This window comes from Tenrec ecaudatus, chromosome 1 (assembly GCF_050624435.1).
Source record: "Tenrec ecaudatus isolate mTenEca1 chromosome 1, mTenEca1.hap1, whole genome shotgun sequence".
Taxonomy (NCBI): domain Eukaryota; kingdom Metazoa; phylum Chordata; class Mammalia; order Afrosoricida; family Tenrecidae; genus Tenrec; species Tenrec ecaudatus.
The window spans coordinates 184,879,261-184,894,873 of record NC_134530.1 but is presented as its reverse complement, the minus strand read 5'-3'; the positions used below and the strand labels follow the sequence as shown (position 1 = coordinate 184,894,873).

The 15,613-nt window shown below is 40.6% G+C and overlaps 1 protein-coding gene across 4 annotated transcripts in view; it reads right to left on the bottom strand.

The window, feature by feature from the left end:
* The window catches only part of DNM3 (dynamin 3), a 701,664-nt gene that overhangs the window by 195,250 nt on the left and 490,801 nt on the right, over positions 1-15,613 (bottom strand). For all 4 annotated transcript variants that reach the window (XM_075565015.1, XM_075565024.1, XM_075565031.1 and 1 more), the window contains one exon: positions 3,960-4,069. In XM_075565015.1, coding sequence (XP_075421130.1) covers positions 3,960-4,069 — 110 coding nt within the window. The remainder of the gene's footprint in view (positions 1-3,959; positions 4,070-15,613) is intronic.

Sequence of the window (15,613 nt, the reverse complement as noted above, 5' to 3'; positions counted from 1 at the left end):
CTTCTAGCTGCAAGGCCGGTCGGTCGGCAGCCCGACGGGAGAGGAGACCTGGCAGTATAACACAGGGCACTTCTCTCTGTCGTGCACTGTCACAGCTCTTCCGGGTTTTACTCCCCAAAGCTGCTGGCGAGGTCCGTTGGCAGTGGAATACTTTGATCGTTGTACCACCAGGGCTCTTTCGTATTAGAGTAAACTACATATTTAGGTAAAGACCATTGTTAAAAATAAAAAGGGATGCCGCAATATTATTTCTAAATGTCAGAGGAAAGATCTAATTCTAAACTTGTATAAATGTAATAATATCAACTGGCCTTGAGAAACTTGGAGCAAAAATTAGCAAACTTAATAAAACATTCAAATTCACAATCATTGAGAGAGGTCTTTAATAAGCCTCTGATACAAACCTGAGCCATTCTATATTTAGTAAAGAAATTAAATCACAAGTTAATAGTCTACTTTCCAATAATAACCACCAGGGCCAGATGCATCCCACCAAGCATCTCATTTAATATAAGTCAATCCCTATTTTACACAAATGTTTCCAAAGAAAAGCTAGGGCTTTTCTCACCTAAATTTATGATATGAAAAATAGGCCAGACAGCACAAATGTCTAGGTAAGATATTCAAGTGCCAATCTCTCATGTGAATATGTAAAAAGCCTAAATAAAATAATAGAAAATTTAAAACAGGAATGTATAATACATAACAAAATATCACAGTTAGCTAAGTATAATTCCAAGAGACCACAGATGGTTTACCATGAAAAGTTATGCTAATATATTATACCTACTAACAGATTAAAGAAGAAAAATCATCTCTGTTGAGGGAACAAAAGCATTTGATAAAATTCAATACCTATTCTTGATTTTCTAACCTGATTATCAGGCACCTCTGAAAACACACTTAAATTATTTTTAAATCATTCTCCTAAAAGACTAGAACAAACTCATTGTGCCCACTTCTGTTCAACATTGTACTGGAGATCCTACTTAGTACAAAAATAATGAAAAGAAATCAAGGTTTCAAAGGAAAAGACAATGATAACGGTGCCTTTGGCAGGACCTCCAAGTTCTCACCGCTCTCAGAAGTAGTGTTAGTGTTTCACATCTTTGAGAGCAGCAGCGTTCCAGAAAACCAAGATTACTAGAAACCCAGAGTTTTCTAATTTTGGTGACTTTTACTCTTTTTAAAATATCCACAGTTGTGTTTCATCTAAAAAGATACTCGACTGCTTTCTTATTTTTACTTTGTACCAACATCTTTTTTTAAATCATTTTTTGGGGGGCTCGTACAACTCTTATCACAATCCATACATCTATCCATTTTGTAAAGCACATCTGTACATTCATTGCCCTCATCATTCTCAGAACATCTGCTCTCCACGTAAGCCCTTGGCATCAGCTCCTCATTTTCCTACTCCTTCTCCACTACCCCATCCCTCATGAACCCTTGATAATTTATAAACTATTACTTTGTCATATCTTACACTGTCCGACATCTACCTTCACCCACTTTTCTGTTGTCCGTCCCCGAGGAAGGAAGTTATATGTAGATCCTTGTCATCGGTTCTCCCTTTCCACCCTACCCTCCCTCCATCCTACTGACATCGCCACTCTCGGTCCTGAAGGGACCATCTGTCCTGGATTCCTTGTGTATCCAGTGTACCAACATCTTTTACAGTCTATACTTTCCAGAGTCACCAAGGGTTCAAACTGACTTTGACTTCCTGTTAGGTAGTCTTGTGTCTGTCCTACCCTTCTTCCAGGCAAGAAGGCTGAGCACACCTCTGAGCGATCCTTCAGGGTCTCCCAGGCCTCCACTTCCCTAAGAAAGGCACATGAATTGTACTGAGGTGGCCTCAGTATCAACACTCACAACTGCTCTCTCCAGCAAGCCTTCTGATCCTTCCGCGTTTTTCACAAGCTACCTTCAAATAAGACTAATTCATTTTTAAAATCCCATTTTTGCATTTGGCAAAGGAGCAGTATGTAATTCTCTCTCCCCTTGATTCTCTAAGAGCCTTTTTCTTTCCTATGTTTTCTCCAAGTATTTTTGTGTCATGAGTCACTCTGAGCAACTGACTGGGAATGTAGGAAGAAATCTTCTCTTGCTATTGTGATTTACTTTGTGACTGACCGGGGCAAGTTACTGAACCAAATCAAGTGGCTTTGCTCATGGCTAAATAAAGATAAAATGAAGACTAGAGGAATGGGTTAAAATTATTCTCTGCTAACCAATGGTTCAGTCTCTTAACAACTGACTAATTTCCAAGGGTGAAAAACATCTCTTTCCCTAATGGTGATCCTTTTACAAATCTCTCTGTCATTGTCTATTATCTCTCCATGTCTTTATTTAATTTCTGAGTTTCAGTAAACACTGAATGGACTCCATAAAGATTGGTCCAAAATGAAATGTTGATGTTGTTGGCAGCAAGAAAAGCAGAAGAAATGAATTGAAGGGAAAGAGGAATTAGATCTGGACATCCTGATACGAATTCCAGCTACTTTATGTACTAGTTTTGTGATTTCAAAAAGAGTCGGCTTGGTGAATGTGGGAGACTGAGAACCAGGAAGACAGTGCAGGCAGACAAACTCTATGCTCAACTGTTAAGAAGTCTGGTAGGCCTTCAAGTTCGTGAGTAGGAGATGTGTCCCAGTCACATTCTCCTATGTAAAAGTTATTCCCTCCCCCAAATCGTCCTCTAATAAGACCAATAGGGCCAATTTTAAGGTGCTGTTTGCAAGCACATGGTTGTTTACTATAATCTTGAAGGTCAACTGCTTGAAGGCTATCTGTCTAAAGGTTGTCTGCCATTAAAAGCAGCCAGCCCATCTACCCCTAAGTATATCTCACTCCTTTTTGATAAGGATCACAAAGGTCAAGCCAGCTCAAAGACAACCACGGATAGGCTGCCATCTTAACTCTAGAACCCACCCATCTTGTTACGTATGTACCTTCCTGTCACGTGCACCTGTAGTACCTCCCCTTCCTATTGCACGTATAACCCTAGCTTGTTCCCCTCCTGTTATGTATATGCCTCGAATACAACGCCTTCCTGTGAAGTATGTGCTTACCATGACTTGCATGCCCAAGATTAGATAAGCTTGTGAGAGAATACAGTACTCCCTCATTCTGGTTCTGGCGCCATGGAAGAGGTGAGCACTTTCATGCCTTGTGGCGCCATGGAAGAGGTGAGCACTTTCATGCCTTGTCTAATGTTCCTTTAATTTACCCTTCAATTTACAAAATCAGCCTTTGCACTCACTTGGTTGTGGAGCCTGGACCCCCACAGGTGAACCTAAATTTTCTAATGTATAAAATGACAACCACCTAAGTCTAATTTAAAAAAAAAATAACAAGGTTGTTGTTATAAAAAAATAAAGATAATGAATATGAACATTGCTTTAAAAACCATAAAATACTAACTATTATTATTATTATTCATATTATCTGAATACTTGATCCATCACTTTAAGAATTTCTCATTACATATGTATATGAATATGAAGTCATTTCCTTCCATGATGGAGAAATACCATTGAAATTGAATAAAGGTAATTTTGTAAACAATAGATTCAGGACCAGGAGACTTTAAGGGAGTAAAATGTAGCTAAAGAATGGAAGCAGCAAGTGCTTGTGTCGGATGGAAAAGCAAAGAATAGAGCAATTACTCCTTGAAGGTCCTTCTCATCCTAAGTCATAACTCATGGCCAAGTTTGCAGTCATAACCCATGGTCTAAACCTCATTGCCATCACGCTGATTCTAACTCATCGTGACCCTATAGGGCAGAGTAGAAGCAAAGAATACAAACACCAAAGGAAAATTGAAGTGCTATAATATTTTGAAGGGGGACCAAAGGGACTAGTTTTAAAGGCACTCTCTGGATCATGTGAAATATCTGGGGAGTGAGGGGCAGTGGGGGAGCCATCTGAAAGCAGAAACAACTCCATTCTCTTACCTCTGCTCCGTGTTAAAAAGCGCAAAGATGTGCTTGCTAGACATAAAGCCCTTTTCCACATCCCGGACTTTCAGGTTGTCCAAGGGAAGCATGTACTTCTTTTCTTTTTCCTATTGAAAGAGAGCGTGATAAAGAAAGAAGAAAGTGGCTTTAATAAAAGATCTTCAGTCCTGCCAATGACAACATAGCACCTGTGAGGGTTAACGCTTGGCTACACAATTCACAACTGTGACATATCACACAGATTTTGATACCAGTTATCCAGGAGTAAAAACTATCGGAGATAATAGGAGACCCCAGAGTCTCAACATGTGGATCAGAAAAAAGGGGAGAGGGAAACACACAGGAAGGGCTCTGTGATGGAGAAAACATGTGGTTTTCTACCCTATCCCCTCATCTGGGTCCCCTCAGATGTTCTAAAATGTTAGTTTGATATTAAGAATTTAGCCATCTGTTAATATTTAGCCAAAATGTTCTGGTCCTAATTCAAGGAGAAGTGCAGATGGTTTCATTTCATATTTCCTTTGCAGCCTAAGCAGTTCTGATAGCCAGTGCTGGCAGAGGATGGAAAACACGAGGACCCCGTATGAAATGCCCCCGTACACTGTGATACAGTGCGCGCACACACACGCAGATCACTTCTAGTCCAGAATAAAATACGTGTCTAGAAAACGTTATTCCATAATATTGTTGACCTCCTTGAGTAGCAAAGAGTCCATTGAGCATTAGACGGATACAGTAAAAACCGTAAAAGCCAGAACCTGTGTAAGGTGGAAACCCTGCTGGAGAAGAAAAGCACAAATATTGTCCACTGAACTCAGCAATAGAAAAATGGCAAGACTGTATCCTACCAGAGGTTGAAAACTTGGGAGACAGGAAAATCGAGGCTGACCACCAACTTTGCGCTCTCACAGGTTACAGAGCCGTAATTGAAACAAGTGCTCTTTTAAAAGGAACCTGTTTTCAGGAACAAAATGCACACTGAAGAGACAAAGATGTGAACATATGATCTAACTGATCAAAATATACTGGATGCCAAAGACTGACTAGAGGCAGTATAGAGGCAATATTATCTTAGCATTCAATGCTGGACAATCCGATAGCAGAGAGCCAAACACCGAGGTTAAGAAACCTAGTAAATATCTTTTGTTGCCAATTGCCACCAAGCAGACTCTGCCTCCTGGGGACCCCACATTTTACAGAGTGGAACTGTGCCATAGGATTTTCTGGGCTGCAATCTTGACAGAAGCAGATTGACAGGCCTTCTCTTCCTTAAGACTACTTATGGGTTAAAATCACCAACCTTTCGCTTATCAGTAAACCATCTGTGCCACTTAGCGATCTCAAATACCTACCGTTCTGTGGAACTGATTCAATTCCAACGCAAAGTCTCCCTATATGATAGAGCGGACAGAACCTCTCTAACCCACTGAGTTCCCCAGGCTGTCGTCTTGGCAGAAGGAGCCTCGGCAGCCCAGTGCTCAGGGGTTATCTACAGATCGGTAGTTAGGAAACTACTAGCCGTTCCTTGGGGAGAAAAATGAGGCATTTTCCTCCTGTAAAGACTGAGTCTCAGAAACCTCTAGGAATGGCTCGACTCTATCCGACAGGGTCACTCTTCATCAGAATTGACTCTAGGGCAGTATGTTTGGTTTTTGTTTTCTCATCTTCGTGGGAGTAGATAAGCAGGTCTTTTCCTCCTGTGGATCCACAGTGTAGTTATGAACAGCAGACCTCTCCATAAGCAGGCAAGCACTTGATCATTATATATGACCAATTGGAAAGCTTACTGTCTTCAAGTTGATTCTGACTTATAGGACAGAATAGAATTCCTTCCCAGGGTTTCAGAGGCTGTAAATCTCCACAGAAGCAGACTCCCTTGTCTTTATCTCACAGACCTTTCAGGTAGCATCCCAGCTGAACTCACCAAGTACCAGCACTCCTTCAAATACCTAGTACGGGGCATTTCAGTGCACCCACGGACTAGTAGACCTCTTGTGCTACTCCCGAGTAAGAGGATGACTAAACTCCAGAGGAAACATGGAGAATTAGCCATACTTCCAACAAACAACTATTAATACCAATGAATAATTCATAGTTGGCATTAATAGTTTTTTACTATACTATTAATGCCAATCGACCAAATCAATGCTCAAGGAAGCATCCGTCTACAGATCAAATGACACACTGCATTGGGTAAATCATCTCTATAGAGGGTTAAAAGGCAAGGAGGTTACTTTGAGAACTAAGATGTACGTAAACCAAGCCATAGTACTTTCAATTGCCTCACATGCATGGGAAAGTTGGACACTGAATAAGGAAGTCTGAAGAATAATCAACACAATTGAATTATGGTGCTGGTGGAGAATATTAAAAGTACCATGGACTGCCAAAAGAAAACACAGATTTGTCTTGTTAGAAGTACAGCCAGAATGCCCCTAAGAGGCAAGGTTGGCAAGACTTCTTCTCACATACTTTATACATGTTGCCAGGAGAGACTAGTCCCTGGAAAAGGACATCTGCTTTGTAAAGCACAGAAGCAGCGACAAACAGGAAGGTCCTCAGTAAGATGGATTGACCTGTGTCTTCAACAATGGGCTCAAATATAAGGACAATTTTCAGGGCAGGGCAGTTTTTCATTCTGTTGTGCATAGGGCCCCCATGAGTTGGTACTGACTCAATGGCACCTAACAACAACAATGCCACTAAAAATAAAATGCACACAGTGTACAAAGAGGCGTGACGTAGATTTTTTGTTGTTCTACAGCTATAAAGAGTTTCCTTGAAAATCTGTGACTGGGCTCCATCACATGGACAGCTCTTTTCTGTGCCCTGGATAACTCGCAGTTGCCATACTGTATGCAGATCTCACAGAGGCTGCAGGGAGAGTACCTGGCCGAGCCACCTCTTAGTGCTAACTTATGCAGGGAAAAATTGGACAGAGTCTGTGGTAGATATATAATTGTTTGTCAATTTGAGGATTAAGAGTGTAGGGGTGGAGTCTAGCTTGTCAATAAGATCATAGCCAACGAGGCCTCTGTGTGGGCATGGCTTTTTCCTGAGAATTCTGGTAAATCCAGTATTTCCTCCTTAGAGGTGGGAGACTCTCTACTCACACCCTGGAGACAATAGCAGCTGACGAGACACATGGACTCACCCTGATGCAGAGACCCCTGCCAGCGCGTAAATGTTTCCAATGACACTGGATCCAAAGCGTTTCTACCCACTGGCCTGTGATCTTCTATATTTGGCATCATTGCATGGATTTCATGGGTCTAAGGAAGGCTTTATAGATTGCTATCAGACATATGGGCTAATATTGGACTTGTGGACTTGATCTGGACTGGGCTGGGATGTTTTCTCAATGTTCAATTGCTTTTGTATATAAAACTCTTTCTTATGCACATATGTATATGTCCAGGGATTCGCTTCCCTAGTCTACCCAGACTAACACAGAGACCATAAGAATAACTAGAAGGTGGTACTCTCATTGACATAAAATAAAACCAAGTGAAATGCTTAAAGAAATTGGATTGGCGAATACATGGCTGCATTGGCAAATAATCTCTTTAGAGAAAAGGAGAAGTAAAAGTAAAACAAACAGAAGCTAAATAGGAATGAGAGAAACAAGAATAAACTTGGAAAGGGAGAGCACTTCTAAAACATGCCAAAATTTCTTTTATTAAAATGAATGACACACGAGTAGCAAGAACTAAGACATTTCCAAGCAACCAACTACAGAGTTCAAGGGAATGAAGTTCCATAATTGAGTTTAACTTACTTAAAACAATCGTCAGGTTAGTTTGGGGCAAAATTCTAATAGGCAAGAGGCTAGCTTGAGTGGAAATCTATCGAGTGCATAATCAAATAAAAATGTGTGAGACACAGGGAACATTTAAAAAGGAAAAAAGTATTTTTATTTTCAATGCTCTAAATTTAAGCAGCTGGATTTTTATTCTTCCACACCATCCTATTCAACCTTTAAAATGATGGATTTGTCTTTTAATGGGAAATCTGTATTTCATTGTAAAGATGGAACACAGTGTTCTTGGCTTTTTTTCAATAGAAGAAGGCGCCCTTTTGTACTGCATTCTTTAGCATATCATGGAGACTGAAAAGCCAGTATGCCTATGTCAGATATTAAACACTAGAGAAACAAACACATATGCAGGCAGAAGAACATGAAAAATGCAGTTTCAGTTCCAAAGTACTAAGTCTCATTTATCTCAGATTTTTTCAGGACACATTGCTAAATTGTTTCACAATCAAGCGCTTAAGATTGACAAAGGAAGAAGAAAGAGAAGATTCAGAGTGATTTGTTTAATTACAGTTCTAAGACAAATGGAGAATAAGAGACAGCACTCAAACATGAAAGGATTTCATGGGTATTTCTGAAATTCTTGTTGATTTGGGGAACGAATGATGCTCTGCTTAGAGAACCTCTTGAATCTGAAATAACTAAAATAAACAAAAGGCATTGAGTAGGGAAAGGCTACATAGAATTGTAGTTTCCAAAATAACAGTGAGTCATATCACTAGCGTAATTTACAAATTTGCTACATGATTATGGGGTGCTGCATTAGTCTGCTTAGTGATACGCTGTTTAATATGGCAGTCACCAAGTAGGTGACTATCTGAAAGATAGCTCGAGATATGCGCTGAAAGTACGGAATGCACACGAGCTTCCAAAGATTTTACATGCAAAAGAGTGTAAAACATCTCATTAACCATTTTATATTGATTATATGAGGGAGGTGTTTCAACAAATTTCATAGAAACATGGAATTAAAAGATGATGGAATTTTTCCACGAACTTTTTGAAGCTTCACCAGCTTCCATATGTTGAAATGATAATTTTTCATATAGATGAGTAAGTAAAACATATTAGTAAATGTAATTTTCTTGTTTACTTTTCACTAATTTGAATGAACTACTAAAAATGAACTATTAAAAATGAAGCAGAGTAGGGACCCAAAGCCCATCTGGAGGCAACTGGACATCCCCTTACAGAAGGGTGGCGGGGAGGGGCCAAGCCAGTCAGGGTTAGCAACGATGAAACATACAACTTTCTTCTAGTTCTTAAATGCTTCCCCCATCCCCAACACACACACTATCATGATCCCAATTCTATCTTACAAATCTGGCTAGACCAGAGGATGTACACTGATACATATAGGAACTAGAAACACAGGGAATCTAGGACAGATGATCCCTTCCGGACCAGTGGTGAGAGTGATGATACGGGGAAGGTGGAGGAAGGGTGGAGTAGAAGGGGGGAACTGATTGTAAGAATCTACATATAATCTCCTCCTTGGGGGATGGACAACAGAAAAGTGGGTGAAGGGAGATGTCAGACAGTGTAATATATGACAAAATGATATTTTATAAATTATCAAGGGTTCATGAGAGAGGGGGTAGCAAGGAGGGAGGGGGAAAATTGAAGAGCTGATACCAAGGGCTCAAGTAGGAAACAAATGTTTTGAGAATTATGAGGAAAACAAATGTACAAATGTGCTTGACACAATGGATGTATGTGTGGATTGTGATAAGAGTAGTACAAGCCCCAAATAAAATGCATTTCTATCTTGCTTTCTATCCATCCAAACAATTTCTTTCCTCTTATACACGCGGAGCCACAAGGGAATAACACATGAGTGAGAATCTAGTACATGGCAAAGAGTTTGATTTGGCCTGACCTCTTTCTGCTACCACATCTACTCAATCCGATAGGTCACTATCATTTCTGACATACAGTCTTCTTAATCTCCTTTACCACTTCAAAATGATATCACAGCTTCCCCTTGTTTGACAGCCCCAATGCACTAGGTTCCCAATCACTGGCACCCCACAAACAGGTGATCATAAATGACCTCCTATCTAGTTTTCTTGATTTCTAATCCCTCTAATATTTCCAGGTTGGGTGAGTTTCTAAGTAAAAGGCAGTGAAATCAAGGGCTGGGGATGTAGGAATCAGAGAATGGCCATGGGTGTGTTCTTCTACCTTAGAAAGAAGTAAAAGGGGGAGTAAGAGATAAGCTACAATGCCTAGTGTAGTGTTGGGCATTGAAATTTGCATAGTGTGTAACTATTTGTTAAATCAATTTGAAAATATCTAGTAGTCAATGCTGAGTGTTGAGTAAGATAGTTAATAGTCACGTAAATTTATGAATCAAATGGAAATTCTATTTTAAAATATCAGATGCTTTACCCCAAACTATAGAGTTTCGGTTGACTGTCATTTTTGTGTTGCTTACACGTTCTAGGTATGCCTGCTCTGAAAGAAGGCAATTCTAACCCATTGTCAACAAGTTGATTCTGACTCCTGGTAAGTTCACTTGTATCACAGTAGATCTTACAGAAGCAGAAAGTCGGGCCTTTTTTCTGTAGTGCTGCTGTTGTAGTTAGGTACCATCCAATGGGTTCCGACTCATTGCTACCCAATGTATATCAGAAGGAAGCATGGCCCAATCCTTTTGCCATCCTAACAAATGTGTTTATGTTTGAGTTCATGGTTGCAGCCACTGGGTGAATCCATCTGGTGGCGAGCTTTCTTAATTTCCCTGCCCCACCACTTCGCCGTACATGATGTCCTTCTCCAAGGACTCGTCTCCCCTGACATGTCCAAAGTATGTGAGAGCAAGTCTCGAAGGAGCATTCTGACTGTGCTCCTCCCGAGACAAACTGTTTGTTCTTTGAGCAGTTCATAGTACTCTCAATATTCTTCACAAGCATCATAGTTTGATTTTTTCTTCAGTCTTTCTTATTCAGTGTCCAAATTTCACATGCATATGAAGCTACAAAAAATACCAAGGTTTGGATTACACACATCTTAGTCCTCAAGGTGATATGCTGGCTCTCCAGTACTTTAATGAGGCCTTGTGCCACAGATTTAGCCAATGCAACTCATCTGCTGCTTCCATGGGCACAGATTATATAACCATGCAAGCTATAACTTCAGTCTTTTCTCTGTGTATAAGGATGTTATCTATAAAGCCAGTTGTGAGGATTTGGGTCTTCTTTACATTGAGCTATAACCCATACAAAAGGCTGCAATCCTTGTTATTCACCAGCAAGTGCTTCACGCCTTTTCTCACATTCAGCATACAAGGTTTGTAGTCTGTATAATGAAGGTTGTAGATAAGGCTTTCTCTAATCCTGATGCCACAGCCTTCTTGGTGCAGTCCAGTGATCACCTCTAGTCAATTGGTCAGGTAGCTGTCATCCAAATTTCTTAGCATAAACTAGTAAGTGCTCCCAGTGCTTCATCAGTTTGTTGAAACACGTCAGTTGGCATTTTGTCAATTCCTGGATTCTTGGTTTGCTTGTTGTATTTTTTTCCCCTAATGCTTTCAGTACAATTTGGGCTTCTTCTTTCAGTATCACTGGTTTTTGATCATATTCTATCTCTTGAAATGATTGAATGTTGACCAGTTATTTTTGATACAGTGACTCTATACCCCTTCCATCTTCTTTGGTTGCTTCCTACATCATTCAATATTTTGCCCATAGAATCTTTAAATATTGTGGGTCGAGGCTTGACTTATTTCCTCCAGTTCTTCTTTCCTTTTGATGTTGGCCGAACACGTCCTTCCTTCTTGGTGCTCTGCCTCCGGCATTGGCACATTTTATCACAATTCTTCATCTTCTCAAGCTGCCCTTTGAACTATTCTGCTCAGCTCTTTTGCATCATTATAGCTTCCGTTTGCTTGGTTTAGCTCCTCTACAATTAAGTGTAAGTTTCAGTCTCTCCTCATATACATTTTGATCTTTTCTTTCCCAACTTTTTAACGACCTTTTGCTTTCTTTATGTATGTGTTCTTGGCTTCATCCCACAGTTTAGCAGGTGTTCTGTCATTAGTGTTCAATGTGTCCCAGCCACTCTTGATATGTTCTGGAAATGCAGGTAGGATATGTGCAAGGTCATATTTTCATTCTCATGGACTTGTGCTAATCTCCACACCTTTAATTTGAATATGAGCCATTTATAGTCTAGTCTATAATCAGTCCCTAGCCTCATTTTGGCTGATCATATTGAGCTTCTAATAGTCTCTTCCCACACATGTAGTCAACTTGATTTCTGTGTATTCCATTTGAAGAAGTTCAGTCATCGTCTATGCTGATAAAAGGTATTTGTGATGAGAATTCTATCATGCAATCTCCCGCTTCATCTCTATCATTAAAGCCACAGATTCTAATCATTGTTCCTTTCTCATTGGTTCTATTTTTTTTTCATTCCAGTTGCCAATAATTACCAATGCATCTGGCTTATTTGATAAATTTCAGACTGAAACTTATCATTTGTATGATACATTGGCATAATTCTTCAATTTCTTAATCATTAACTTTAGTAATTGGAGAGTAAATTCGACTAATAGTTATGTTTACTAGATTTCTAGTATGTTCATAGATATTATCCCATCACAGACAACATTGTACTTGGAGATGGATTTGAAATGTCCTTTTTGATGATGAATGTGATGTTACTCTTCTTGAATCTGTTATTGGTAACATGGTAAACTACATCATTGTCTGATACAAATGGCCAGATAACAGCCCATTTCATCTCAACCACACCTAAGATAGCTATCTTTATCTGTTCCATTTTATTTTTATTACTTCCAATTTTGCTAGAATCATGCGGGTGCTGCTGGGTAGATTCAAATGGCCAAGTTTCATAACTTTGAAATTTATATCAACTGATATCTGATATAAAATCTACACTGAAATCTACACTGATGACCACATCAGAAACCTGTTACCACAACAACTTTCAAATGGTTCACACATTTTCCTTAGCAGCTAATCAGGAGTCCTTTCCTTATTTATGTTCAGCTAGCCTCTTCAATCAGGAACCCAGGCATCATCGTGGGTTATGCATTGAGCTGCTACCCCCCAAACCAGCTATTTGAAACCACTTCCTCCGGTGAAAGATGAGGCTTTCTCTTCCAGTAAAGAGTTACAATCTCAGGAACCCACAGAGGTAGCTCTACTCGGTCCTAGAGTCAGATGGACTCAATGGCAGTGAGCTTTTGAATTTGCACCTCTTCAAGAAGGAGTCCTGGTGAAGCAATTGTTAAGCACTTGCCTGTTAACTGACAGGTTGGTTATTTGAAACTACCAGTAGTCCCACAGGGGAAGGGGGTCTAGCAATGTTTCCACAAAGATCATAGTCTAGGAAACACTGTGGGGCAGTTCGACGCTGTACCCTATAGGGTCACTGTTAGTTGGAATCAAATGAGGGCAAAAAACAACAACAAAAGCCTATTCAAGTAGATTGGAATCTCTTTAAGAGCAGCAAGCATGTCGTAATAATTTGTGTTTATATCTAGCAGTTATCATGCTGTTTCATGCCTGTATTTTTAAGCAAACACCTGACGGAATGCTGTTGTTGTTGTTGTGTCACGGGGCCTGTTCTTACTCACAGTGACTACCATGTCCAAAGGAAGGATGCCATGCCCAGGCCGATGCCAGTCTCCCAGTCATCCTTATGGTTGCGTCATTGTTGCAGCCTTTGTGTCTCTCTATCACACTGTCGGTCTTCCGCTTTTTTGCTGACCTTCTCTTTTAATAAGCATGATGTCCCTTGATAGAGACTGATCCTTCCTGATGCCATGCTCAAAGTACATGAGACAAAGCCTCCTTGTCATTCTTGCTTCTAACAAGTATTCGGGTTATAATTCTTCAAAGATAGATTTGTTTGTTCTTTTGGCAAGTCCATGGTTTATTCAATAATCTTCACCAATACCAAAATTTAAATGCATCAATTCCTTCTTTGGTCTTCTTTATTCATTCTCCAGCTTTCACATGCGTATGAGGCAACTGAACGCACCACTGGTTGGCTTAGGCTCGCCTTAGCCTTCAAAGTGACATCTTGGCTTTCTAAAACTTAGAGCTCTATCTACCTGCACAGGAAAATGAAGCAAGACCCTCACCTCACTCCATGTCCAAGAATAAAGTCAAGGTGGATCACAGACCTCGAAGTAAAACTCCAAACTATTCGGGCCATCAATGAGGGAATTGGGACAAACCTAATAACACTGGTTCAGGGAATACACATGCTATCAGAAATAGGGAAGGACACAAACACTGAGGAAGCACAAATTGACAAGTGGGATATACTGAAGATAACACACCTGTGCACACCAAAATACGTTGCCATCACAGTAATAAGAGAGCCCACAAACTGGGAAAACATCTTTAGCAATGACACATCAGACAAAGGGCTTATTACTAAAATCTACAAATATTCTGCTAGCCTACAATAAGACAGAACCAAGGAGCACACTGATGAAGTGGGCAAAAGACCTGAACAGAAGTTTCACAAGGGTGGAGATCCTAACGGTCAATAACGGAGAAAGTGATCCCAAACATTAGCCATAGGGAAATGCAAATTAGAACAACTATGAGATACCACCTAACAGCCTCAAACACAGCCCAATTCAAAAAACCAGAAAACAACAAGTGCTGGTGATGGTGTGGTGAGATAGGTACTCTGATCCACTGCTGGTGGTCCTGTAGATATGTGCAGCTACTATGAAAATCAATCTGGTGATACCTAAAACAAATGGAAATCGAGCCACCATATGACCCAGCAATCCCTCTACTGGGCATATACCCAGAAGAAGTAAGAAACAAACCAAAACCAGACATCTGCACTCCAATGTTCATCGTGGTGCAGTTCACAAACCTGAAGACCTGGAAACAATAAAAATTTCCATCAACTGATGCATTTTTAATTTATTAAAAAACTGGTATGCAGCCCTAAAAAGCAGTGACAAACTCATGAAGTACATTGTCTCATGGAAAGAGCTGGAGGAAATTATGCTAAATGTAGTTAGACAAGCACAAAGGGACTAGAACATCATGAGTCCACTGAGGTAAGCTCAGAATGTACAATGGGCAAAGAGGATAAGCTACTTAATGCATAAATCCTGGGTTGAGGTCCAGGCACTTTGGCAGGGATCTGACCCAATTTGGGGATGCAAATGGAAGCCAACTGAAAAGGAGGAGAAAAGAGAGGGGGAATAAAATAAAAGGAAAATAACCCCACAAGGGTGATGGGGAGCAGGGCACTAATACACCCACAGGGAAAGTATTGTTTATGTCTCCACAGGAAAGGAAGAGAGGGCCCAGACACGACTCCAGAGCTCCAGACCTTGAGGGCAATACACTGGCATGAAGCAATGAACTAACAGAGAGGATGATGGAGCCTGGCTCAAGCCAAGCTATGTTAACCACCTCCCCAGAAGAAGGCAATACAGAGGACAGCACTGAAGATATATCCCGGGGAGAGAGGCAGGTTTTTCCAGACCACACGGAGTGAACTAAGAGGGAGGAGGGAGGGAGGGAGGGAGAGAGAGAGAGAACCTCATTATGGTCCACCAGTCTCCAGGGACAACATCCTTACTCAGAGCAGCCAATGCACAGAGAGGACCCTAGGACCAGCCCCACCATGTGACACAATGTTCCCTCACTAACCCATAGTGCTACAGGGGACAGCACTGGAGAGAATGTGGGGAAAGTGTGCCCGGCCTTCCCCATGCACAGTCAGGTGAAACACAAAGGCAGTGCAACAGGGCAGCAAAGGGAGCAAAGTAACCAAGGCCCTAAGGAATCCTGAAAATAGACTTCTGACTTGGCACCTCATCAGACTT